Source organism: Sabethes cyaneus, chromosome 3 (assembly GCF_943734655.1).
Source record: "Sabethes cyaneus chromosome 3, idSabCyanKW18_F2, whole genome shotgun sequence".
NCBI lineage: Eukaryota > Metazoa > Arthropoda > Insecta > Diptera > Culicidae > Sabethes > Sabethes cyaneus.
The window spans coordinates 221581889-221594396 of NC_071355.1; the positions used below are offsets into that span (position 1 = coordinate 221581889).

Consider the following 12508-nt stretch of genomic DNA (forward strand, 5'->3'; position numbering starts at 1 on the left):
ACAATTAAAATAAAAGTTCGGCTTAAATTGTATACGAGAGAGTGCCAATAAATAAAGTGACGACGTTACGAAAATTGAAAGAGGAATTATCAGTCAATTTTATTCATACTACTTAATAGTGCTTAGCACGTGAGAGTCGAGCCTTTTTGTATTAGAAACAAGCAATTGTCGAAATTTTCATTAATTCAAGGGTTGACTCAACAAGAACAAGAATTAGGGACTAAAGTTTACAAAAAGGTAAGTTTCGCAAACACGATACGGTAGAAAAACCAGGCTTCATTCTCGGTTTTTTGCTCAGTACATGCTCATTTGACTGCAGAGTCTCAACTTAACAGAATTCGAAAAAGTAGTGTAAAGGGCAATTGTAGAGTCAATTATTATCTACATTATTGTTGAACAAAGTAGTTTTATCTTTTGTATTTACGGCGCTATGCGATTGCTACCCCGTTGGTAGCCAAATGAGCACTCTTTTTGCTACCAACAGGGTAGCAGCCCGATAGCGCCGTAAATACAAAAGATAGAACTATACTTTCTTCAGCAATAACATAGATAATAATTAGCTCTACAATTGCCTTTTACACTACTTTTTCGAATTCTGTTTCGTTGAGTCGCTGCAGTCAAATGAGCATCTATTGAGCAAAAAACTGAAAATGAAGCCTGAGAAAAACAATAGTAAATTTCGAAAAAATACTTGAAAGTAAAAACAGTCTGTTGTTAGCTCGAAGCATACAGCATGAATACAGAATTTGTAATTTCACCGAGGGTATCCTCGTCACTCTATAGTTGAGGCAAGTAGTAATACTAAATAGTACGGTAAGTTACCTATATTGAGCCGATTTGCCACGATGTCAAAAATTGAGGCTTTTTCTTACTGGGGTTAGCTAATGAGATGCTGCCATGATGTGATAAATGCCCCAATTGAGTTGTTCTATTGTAGTCCACTAAATTACCTTGTTAAAATCTCACTACAAGTCTGATGTTCACATAATAGCAATATTTGTTAATATTGATACTCATTCATGCAAAATGATGGAGATTATCCGCATGGTTGTCCCATCTCATCACAGTTATATCTTGACTTCGCTTATAGCGACCTTGTCACAGCTGAAAGTTGAAAAACAGTACATTATTTTCACAAATACACTATATGTTGTAGGACCAAAGAAATAAAGTGTGAACCCTAAGATAGGTAATTAAACTTCAAGTCACACACTCTATGTTATTCGGCACAAAATGCATGCCTCTTGATTCAATTAAAAATTGCGCAAAAAATAGTACCTTTTCAGTACCTACGCCGTGAACGTTAGTCCGCTAGTGGTGTTACGTCTGGGATGAGCCGATCCTTCATCACTTGTGTTAGTAACTGTCATTACACCTAGGCGACCGTACATGCTGCTGCTCATACTGGCACTACCGTTTGTATTTCTTTGCTGTTGCTGTTGCTGGTACATTCTTCGATACTCGGCGTACATTTGCCGTGCCTGGTTCAGCACTCGTGTAACGTTATGCTTTCGCACCATCTTATCAAAATGCATCGCCATTTCGTTGTAATCCATACCCATCTTCATAACGTAGTCACGATGTTGCAGTAGAATAGTCAAACAAAGGAACATTAGAAAAGGATTTCCTCCGCCGAATTCGTGTGGAGGTGGAAGAACACCGGCTATTTTTATTGTGCGCGAGCTTTCTGGTAACGTGGCGTCATTTGAGCTATTTACTGCTGGTTGCCGGATTACTAGGTCCACCTTAGACGCTTCGGACGCTTCTTCGAAAGAATTGCTACAGTCGGCAATGCTAGTCACATTCGTCGTATTCGGAATAGCCAACGATCGTTCCTGTGCAGAATTATTTAAACTGGCCATAGGAGTACGTCCCATTGGTTCAGTAAAATTGGCGTCGTAGAAAGGATTATTGGGGTGAAATTTAAAATTGATTGCACGGGATTGCTCGGGGGAATCAGAGTCCGATTCCGAATCGGGAAGGATCATTGAATTACGATTAGAACTGTTATTAGATTGATCACCTGTACGCCGGACCAGCCTAATCGGAGTAATGGATTTTTTTCCCATTGACATTTCAACAATTATGTCACCATCGTACTCTAGCTCAGGATGTTCATCGGGAGTGGTAGCTGTTCGTTCTACTATCGTTGTCGTTGGTGCGTGCATCTGCGTTGAAGCATCCCCAATAACTGTGGCAGATAGAGGACTTTCACATTGGTGCAGCGGGTTCTCCCATACAAACACATCAGCATTGGCACTGGAAGAGCTAATTCGTTTATCAGCATCAGTGTCAGTGTCACTGACACCCTTTGATTTATGACGATATCGTACTGTATCTACAACGGATATTTCCTTCAAGTCACAAACATCATCTGCTGATTGTATCTCCATAGAGTCTACCGAGCCATTATAAATCTGTTGTTGATTGCTAATTTGACGTGTTTGAGTTAAATCCTGTATAGATTCTCCGCTTTCCGGTGGAGTATCCAAATCAATGCAACCACTCAGCGTATAGTATCGTTGCTGGTTGTGACAATCAGTTCCGAATACTTGCCGATCCAAATTCTCCAGTTCCAACCGTAATTCACGAGTCATTGAAGTTGTCATGGGAAAATATTCTTGAGAATCGTCTGGACTACTACCTTCTTGCCCACTTTGAGACTGGAAAAAGAAATCTTCATCTTCGGCTTCGTCCTGGTCTGAAGATTTCACTTCTTGTGGTTGGTTCACAGGCGATACTGATACGGAACTGTCATCCACAATAAAGCTACTATTATCACTAGACCGCGAAACTGCCGTCACAGAATCGGCTATTCCAAAACTAGAAGAATCAGAGTCATCGAACGAAGATTTTGTTAGTTTGATAAGTGGTTTTGGCTTAAGTTCGTCATACTCAATTGTCTCTGTCGAATCTTCATCCATAGTAATAGAAGAACCGGTTGTCAGAGTCGTATTGCTTCCCGTGGAATCCAGCGATGTGGGCAGCCGCTTAGTGTTTAATTTGTCGCTAATACGACTGCGATTCATAGCTGCAAAACTGAGAAACTCGTTGAAATTTTTCACCAGCTTTGGTTTTCGATCTTCACCGCTAGTGTTGGTGGGAAGTCCATCAGTATCGGTCTTATCCAGCGAAGCAAATATTCCTGTTGATAATTTAATTAGACAAGCTTAGAAATATAATCTATAGAATAGAATTACCATAATTTAATGAAAGCGAGAAGAAAAATAATACGGCAATGCAAATATAAATCGCAATTTTTACCTTTTTTGCCAGCTGCAAGTTTTTCCTTCAATTCCTTAAAATGACCACCCCCAGATGCGCTGAAATTTTTCCGCTGACTGCTAAGCTGTCGTGCAATCAAATTTCCCGTTCCGGTGGAAAACAAACTTTTGTTCCGACTAATTGGCGAATTTCGTGTACTACTAGCAGCAGTTGTTGGTTTCGAAGATTGTGGAGGATGTTGTTGCGGCATCGTTTGTGGTTCGCTTACTTGTTCGTTGACATTTTTGACATCCTCTCTCACGGTGATCATATTTATTTGACTGCTAGGAGTCACCGATTGCGTACTTACTTCTCCCAACTCTACAGGAGTCGTCGATTCTGATGAGCTATCCAAAAAAGGATTTTTTCCAAATGTAACCGTGGTAATGGGGAGGTCGCCCTCCTGCGCGTTTGGCTGAGAAGAAGGAAAGACTTCATCATCTTCATCGACAGTTTCGTTCTCTTCCTGGCAAGCATTGCCATTACTCTCCTGGAAGTCATCGTCTCCAACGCTATGAAATGTCTTACGTTGTTTTACAAGTGAAATTTTTGCTTCGTCTAAGCTTTGATGAGTTTTAGTAATATTTCTGCTAGAATAGAAGTTATCACGAGTAATATTTTCGTCAAGACTTAAATTAAGTCGTTTAGTGGCATTCAGTTTAGTGAGACCACCCTGGATATTAATCGGATTAGTGCATGAACTCAACGAAAGGGCTGAACTTTGACGCCTGAGTGCACAGACCTTAGTATACGGATTTTCGCGTGGTGTTCTTAAGGTTGCTTGACAAGGACTTTTTGGTTGAGGTACGTCATCTGGTGGAGCAGGTTTGTATTCTTTTTCAAACAGAGCTAACTCACCATTCGGAGCCATGGGCGGCAGCGAACTCCAGAGCACCTCCAGCATTCGTAACGAATCATCAAAAGCAAATTCCCGTTTCATTTCCAAAAGTAACCAGCGATAGCAGAATAACAAATCATCTGCCTGATGCATCTTCAAATATGCGTAAAAGTCCGAGTCGTAGTACTGCAACGCTTCGGAAAGATGATTAAATTTTAAAGTCATTGCAATTCCGTCCAGCATAAAGTTGCAGCTAAGCCGAGTCATAATTGCACAAAAACATATATACGCTTGAGCTTCATCAGCCATAGTTACTAGTAAAGGAGAAGCGATGTCGGACATTCCTTGGCAGTAACTAACAGCAGGATGATTAAGTGCGTACGTTGTTAGTACATTGAAAAGCGAAGCAATGTTTTGATTATCATCGCTTCCTGCGTAAAATGGGTGTAACCGATCTGTCCGAAGTACGTCTTTCCGAACCATACTTGTAACATAGGCTAGTTCACCGACAATATTACCCTGTTGAACCGCCGTTCGCCAAGCATCACGCAGCTTAAAATATTCACCTTGAAAAAGACACATAGTGAATGGATAAATTATTGAAGCGTACGCTATTCAACTATTCATTAGGCACACAACTAACCTGATTTCTTTTTCATGTAGTCCATCCGTTCTCTACCGGTCATACCATCTGGATAAACATTAAGAATGTGTTTCCAAACCACTCTTCGTAAACTGGGGTCAATGCCACCAAGGTAAATTACTTTACGCAATTGCTCAGATTCTATAATTTGCCCAACAGAATCACAAAACGTTCTAAATTCCGCATCAGACAGTGGAGGCCGTATCGTTTGAGTCATCAGTGGATCTTCAGTCAAATTTAAAGCCCGTTGCACTAAAGAAAAGGTTTTTTCCATATGATTCATTATCAATCCTGGTAGCTTGTTTTGCACATATTTCTGGCCAGCACCAAAGGATTGTTGCAGCGATGCTAGCTCTCTGGTAATACCACCTGTATTAATTGAACCATCCCATTCCGAAGTTTCCGAGAATGGTTTAATATCAACTCTCAGATAAAGACACGGTTCGCTTTTAGTTGCAATGGATTGATTGTGCGCCCGCATAAATGCAGCATCCAAATCCCAGTCGGAAAGAACCACCAGATAACTTTCCTGCCCAGTAGAGTCCGGAGCTTTGCAGCTTATACCAAAATCAGTCTTTAAATCAAATGCTTTGGCGAGAATCGAATACAAAACTTCCAGACTTGTGATCTGAGGGTCTACGCTAAATTTACGTGTCTCGGGCGGGACATTTTTTTCGCATTTCTGCAAATAAGCTCATGAAACAAACCATCATGTCATTGAGTAATAAATTCGTACCTTGACTTTCACCCTAACAGCTTCTCTATTAGAACCGTACATTCCTGACATTGTTGAAACTTAATACAATTAAAGCCAAATACACACTTTTAAAGAACGATTTTCACGGTTATTGTAAATTGATTTTGCTGCGTGTTTTATCAATGTCTAGTTTTGCTTTTTGAAAAAGACACCATGCATATCGTGGCCTATTTCCAATGTTAGAAATGAAAAATTAAGCCCATATGTTCGATATTCTATACGGCAGCAACTACTTTGAAATAGATTATTTTTTGCGAACCATTTTCACTTCAAGCGATTATTTTGGTTTAGAAATATGGATTTTTTAAACGTTTTTATTGTTAATGAATATTATTTCTGCCTACTTTGTATCATCTTCTGTCACTGCGATACAAACAATGAAGGTTTCTTTTCCTTTTTTCATTGCGATTTTCACTTTACTTCATTCGCTTCATTCATTCATTGACTTTTGCTTGACAACTGGTACTGGCAGAGATGCCAAAAGAAATGTCACATCAGCATTCGTTAAAATATTGCGGAGATTCCACTTTCTTCGATTCCCACGCGAAAATTATTAGCGTGATAAACCTTTGCACGGTCCCTAACCTCAACTCTGGTTTGACGTTTTTGAGTGTTTTGTTTTGATTCCCTTTGTAACCTAATTTTATTGCTAGTGGGTTTATTACTTGTAATTCGTACCGCTTGTTTGCGGAAACCGGAAATGCCCGACTTTTCCGAAGCAGAAAAATGATAGCAGTTTTGTACAACATATATTTTTGTCATTTTTGCAGTTTTTTGCTTCTGGGTCTTGCGAATAAGTAATCAAAACAAACCCCACAGCACTGTCAAACCTGGGACGAAAACAAACGCACTGACATCTGCGTGCAATGCTTTATTAAATAAATATTTTCTGCGTGTCCCATCACGCATAGACCTTTCCATTTATGTGTGTGTTGGTACCTGAAAACGAGGCAAACAGACATCAGCTCTCCTTCAAAATGAGGCAAATATCATGTATGTACACGCGAATTTCGTGTTCGCTAGTGTGAGTGCTTGAGTTGTAGTAAGCTCTATTGTTTCTCCAACTCTATTAAAGACCTCATACATGTAGGCTCGACATAAGGTTTTGCAAGGTTACGTCACGAATGAACGCAATTCATCCATTTGACATCCACTCGTGCTTTGTTTACTATTTGGCAAACACGATATTGAGAATTTGAGATATGGCACACCATGCCACGTATAAGTACACGCGATTTGTTGCTGCTGCTGTTAGTTTTTCCACAGAGAACAGACATTTATGCTCATATAAAATATCATACAAATGGTGTGTAAACTTTTCAATAAGAAACTAGCGACATCTCTCTTGAGGTACACCAGTTGTTCAATACCCTCGTTGCCAAATTTAATATATTGTCTTGTTATATTCTGCATATTCGGAATACTGGCTACTCTGATATAAGTTACTGTAGCAACGACTGTAACTTTGTTTATGTTATTTATTGAACCTGGCTAACAATCAAGAATAGAAACGGCTCAAGATTTTGTTTTTTTTTGGTAATTACCGGTAAATAGGTGTCATGTTTAGAGTTTTTCTATAATTGAACACACCATTCGTACCGTCTGACACCATCGCGGCGGAACCTGCAGCAGCCTTTTCAACTTTGCTCGACTTCCATAAAACCTTACCTCTATGAAGACTTCCGTATATAGACGAACGGGTGCGAAAGCTACACAGAATCACTTTGAACCAAAATGCAAAAAAAACTTGGTTTATTTACGGAAAGATTAAAAAGGAATAACTCAAGAACTACTATTTTAGATAAATGTTGTTTACTTTTATTTTTGGTTGGATAAATTGCATAAACAACGCGCTAGTTGCTGTAGCGACGCCTTGGTGAACACGTGAATACTTTGATATGCATTGACAGACATTGAAAATCCAAGTTAATCCTCTTAGTGATGTGAGCGCCACGTAGCAGGAGCATTACCACATACTTTTAAAATGGCGGCTGAGCTTTTACACATGTTGTGAAATTAAGATGAATGTTTTTCTATGATGTTTTTCAAACTGGGGGACAACAAACCACCAACACAAGTGCAATTTAGCAAGCTCTATAGGGTGTTTGCAGACTGCTTATGTATTGGAGAGCTGTTGGGCAGGTAAAAATGACTGCTTCATGTAAACTATACGGGCTGAGAAGGGCGAGACTTTTTAAATAATTTATTTTCTTCATTTAAAACAGAAATTACTATTTGCGTTATATGTATAGCAATGTAATATATCTGTTTACTAAATAACAAATCTATTTTCAACAAATAAGCTAAAACGCGGTAGAAATGATCAAAAATGTAACTATTAACCACAGACAAACAGACGAGACACTCGCGATAATTCCATCGTCCAATCAAAAACCACTCATTTTTCAAAAAAGCATATTTCGCAACATGTTCACACCGCGGCGCGCGGGTATTGCTTTGAGTTTTCAGTATAAAACCATTCAAATGTACAAAACCCAACAGCATAAAACCCTGCAAATGTAAGCTACTCCGCAACATGCATAACAGAGGGTGCTAGTGTGCAAGCAAAATGTGCAGGACGATGGTTTTTAAGGGGAAACCGAAAGTGGCTCAAAGATGGCTGGGTAAATGGCTACCATTCGAAGCATGTATTGTTTTGCACCTTAAAAATGCATCTGTATTGGCAGAGTACGCTTTCGCCACGTAATCAGTGCTTCCAGCGCTGTTATAATTTCCTAAAACTTGTAATTCAATTTATCGATCTGCTATATGTATCAATAAACGCTCAGCAAAACATAATTGCTAATGGAAAATAAATTTAACTGATTATATCGATCATTACGTGTTCATAAAAGCGAACAATGTATAATTTGGAATTAGTTAATAAATATTTGGTTGCGCACATATTTCGTTGTACTAGCGATTTCCGAAAAAGCAGCAACACAGTATCAAACTTTCGTCACATCAATGAGCTTTTAAAGAGCTTTCAACTTTCGCCGCATCGATGAGCTTAGAGTGAGGTAAACAAACAAAACGCAAACGCAGGAATCAAAAACGCAATCCGATGCAAGCGGATTAATTAAACATCCTAGTGCTCCTACGCATTATTCAGTTGCTGCTGTTAATTTTGATTGAATCGGAATGCCTTGATAAAGAAAACAAACCCTTTTTCGGGATGTTTGTAGTCAGTGCGGTTGGCTGCGGATCAGCTGTTTATGTTTGCAAGCTCCGCTATTTGACATATATTACCAATACTAATGCAATATTCAAATAAACGTTTAGATTTTTAACAAACACATGAGATGTACAGTACAGTGTTTGTCGCACTAACACAATAACGTTAGCCACTTTCGGTTCCGCCTTAATAAAGGATTTTCTTCTAAGTGTCATGTCAGTTCGTCAGTGTATTAACTATTGTCGAATTTGTTTATTCAATCTGGGTTGAAACTGGATGAATTTTATCTGTCAGATAGGAGCAAATGAACACAAAAAGTTCATCCAGTTCCAATCCGGATTGAATAAACAAATTCGACATATGTTAGCGGGATAAGATTGAACAAATATCGATAATCAGCGATTGCTTTCGGACAAGAAAACCATAAATTATGCTAAAATTAAAGCTACATTCAGTTTACTTCGAACTTGGCCTATGCGGCATCCCAGATAACACAAAATCGTAATAGAAAGTTGATAATAAATCGTTTTCATGCTTGTTTTCATGTCAATTTCACATTGGAATTGTATAATAATTAGAGTATGTCAAATCGAAGTGAACAATAAGTTGTTTTGCAGTCGTGCGTGCCTTCATATACAATTCATGACTGTGAATTATAAAGCAGGATAGACAGTTGCAATATTTGATTATATCTTAATCATATATTCAGGAGTATTTAGTTGCGTGTTATAAAAACTACGCAAAAAAGAATTACAAATAATTGTCAAAGCTTTCGCACGTATATCGCCTCCACTTTGGTACATATATGTTCTTATATGGCGTGAAATATAACTTTTTCGTTCAGATATGATTTCTTATATCTCAGTTGCAATCGAGATATACAAACCAAATGGTTTACTGGGATGCTGCATCCAAAAGCCGTATTTTTGAGTCACCGATTTAATGCTAATTCACTGAAATATCAGTTGCTAAATGCAAACATGTATATCGGGGTACATTTCTTGGCTGATTTAAACATTAATTGTTTTGAATGGATAAATAGTTTTAGAAAAAATGATCATTTTATCCAACGCGTTTTTGCTGCATCGAATAGGAAAAGATGCCATGTGTGCCCAGCAGACGTCTTGCATGTGTGCGTGGCAAAAGCCCTATAGAGCTTTCTGACAGCTCAAGCACCCACACTAGCGAACACGAAATACGCGTGTATATACATGATGTTTACCTCATTTTGGGGAACAGCTGATGCTGGAGGAACATTCCGAAAAATAGCGATTTCTATACCCAGGTAACCAATAAGCATTTTCAATGCAATTTAAATGCAAGCCAATAAGCATTTAAGTTGCCTTAAATGCTACATAAATGCTATTTTGGCAAAATATGCGGCTACTTTACTGCTAGCCCTCTTATAGTGTTGATAATGCTTATTTGCAGCTAGTTACCGACAAGTTAAATAGAATTGTGGATGCCAATTTACAACAATTATGCAGTCAAAAGGCTGATAAACAGCAACTTGCAGTATAAAACGCCAGGGATTCTAATAAACGATTGATTTACTGCTTATACTAATGCTTATTGGTTACTTGGGTAGTTGTGTTTCTCCGTTTGCCACACTGCAGAGCACATATTTCAGTCAAATTTTCCATCCTGTTCCAAATTCAAGCACATATTCTGAAAATTTGCTGGTATTTAAGCCAGCGTAAGACGAAATTCATTCTGTACCTTGGTGACAAAGGAATGCATCTCTTTTGTTTACTGTTTTTGTTTGCCTCATTTTCAAGCACCAATACACACATAACTAGAAAATAGCCACCAGCGCGATGCCAGCGCCAATACTTGTCTATGGACTATGAGGTCTGTTATTGAAATAGTTATGAAATCTACTTAAGCTATTGTCAGGCACCTTGAATATTATACTCGGACACAGTGTGTATAAAGCTTTGTAATGCATTTTACACTGATTAAGTTGAAAGATATACAGTGGACCCCCGTTCGTTTGAACGATTCCTCATGCAAACTAACGGGGTTACTTTTTAATTTGAACAACTGGTAACCCGAAATATGCTGAAACCTGTGTGAACTGGCCGCCCAGATCTTTGTTATTGTTTTGGTGGTTTGTTTTAGTTGGCAGTTGCAAGTGCGAATATTGCATTTTCCGATCGGATTTCTCTCTTAATCGTTAGGAAAACGAAATGTGAAACCGATTAAGCACCAAGTTAAGCACGCTAGGTCAGTACAAACGAATCGAACAAATGATGTCATGTTGAGAATGACATTTGAACCATTTTTAATTTGCACGTCGTGCAAACCAATGGGGTTCAAATTAAAAAGTGTTCAGATTAAAAATGGTCAAACGAACGGGGGTCCACGGTATCGCTCTATTGTGCAAAATTGATGTAAATAAAACTGAAGCGGATCATGTTGAAAACGATCAAGTCACACTGCTACAGCATTTTGCTCCGTAGCAAGTGCTGACAGTTTTTGTACACTGATGCCAAATTATTGGCTTTAGTTTCCGCGTATCTCTTATTAAGGCCCTCATACACGTACGTACATGTTGGCCGAAAATGTTGGTGAATTCATGTTCGTCCAAAACGCTCGCTTGTGTGTGAGTGCCACGAACTAAACTGGCAGAAGAAAATGTTCGGCTCGGCGCTCGGTCGGAATGAACCTCCAACATTTTGTTCATTTCCAACCCAACATATGCGGGGCCTTTATGTCGAATTGGGTTGTTTAGTGCCTGAGAAATGTCTCATTTTAACACATTTATGCACGCAGAACACTTCCAGGAACATATAACAAAATTTATTTTTGCATTTAAATTGTCTACAGCTTCGATATTTTAAAAAACATTATTTTAAATTTTTATTAAAAGACACTTGCGTTTATATAACACTCAAAAAAATAATCACTTACGTTTCAGGTGCAAAACCATATAAATATTTTCCATAATACTTTTCACCTAAATACCATATGTTTTTCACGTAAATAATTACATTAATATGATCTATGGGTGCACATACAAGTTACGTGAAATGCAGATACCTTGTGTCAGAACTTCATTTAACTTTTAGTTGAACGTCACATACATCTTATCTGCTTCATGCGAAACGGACAATTCCATAAATAATGATATTAAAAGTTGTTTTTTGTGCATATTAAAACAACGAATTTTTTATGACGATATAAAGTTTATTTAAAATTGTATATATAAGCACTATATACCTACATTCCATGTTTACATTGTGATTGTTTTATTCCTAATTTTTGCCTCAGCATTAGTCTGAAACCACTTGTTCTACAGGTGAATAGTTTGTATCTGGATTCGATCTGGATGCTGCAAGCGTTGGTGGTTATACGGTGCTTAGGAGAAGCAGGAGAAGTAACGCGATACAAAGTTTCGTATCTGGAAAATACAAAATAATATGTAACATAATATCTTTAAATTGTTGATGAATTTATACCTTGGCTTGTATTCCTTGTGTTCAAACTTTTCAACAAATCAGCAGCTCCAATCGCTTTTTAGCTGCAAACGTCGCAACTTAGAAATTCATTATCAGGGCCAAGAAAGCAGAAATGGATATCCTTTTACGGAGCGGATTTCCGCCTTGTAATAAAATATTGTTTTTTCCTAAAAAGATAACTATTTTATAAATTGATTACTGAAATATGAGAACAGTTACCTTTTTCCTAAAGCCTAAAGAGTGTCGGGACTGTGATCGCAAGGACCTGCAGAAATTCGCAGTCTACCTTCTTTCCTGGCTCCAAATAATATTGTGCGACAACTCCAATAAGAAAAACGAAATCCTGAAATCATTGATATAAATGTATTTT

At 38.1% G+C, this 12508-nt stretch overlaps 1 protein-coding gene across 1 annotated transcript; it reads right to left on the reverse strand.

Annotated features, from left to right (window-relative positions):
- Positions 1-469: 469 nt before the first annotated feature.
- Positions 470-5819, reverse strand: LOC128739177 (uncharacterized). The gene is made up of 5 exons (XM_053834606.1): positions 5482-5819; positions 4746-5427; positions 3265-4668; positions 1279-3145; positions 470-1104 (listed from the first exon to the last, which is right to left on the reverse strand). The coding sequence occupies exons 1-4, from the start codon at positions 5530-5532 to the stop codon at positions 1290-1292; spliced, it is 3993 nt and encodes a 1330-aa protein (XP_053690581.1). The 5' UTR covers positions 5533-5819; the 3' UTR covers positions 470-1104; positions 1279-1289.
- Between the last annotated feature and the right edge of the window lie 6689 nt (positions 5820-12508).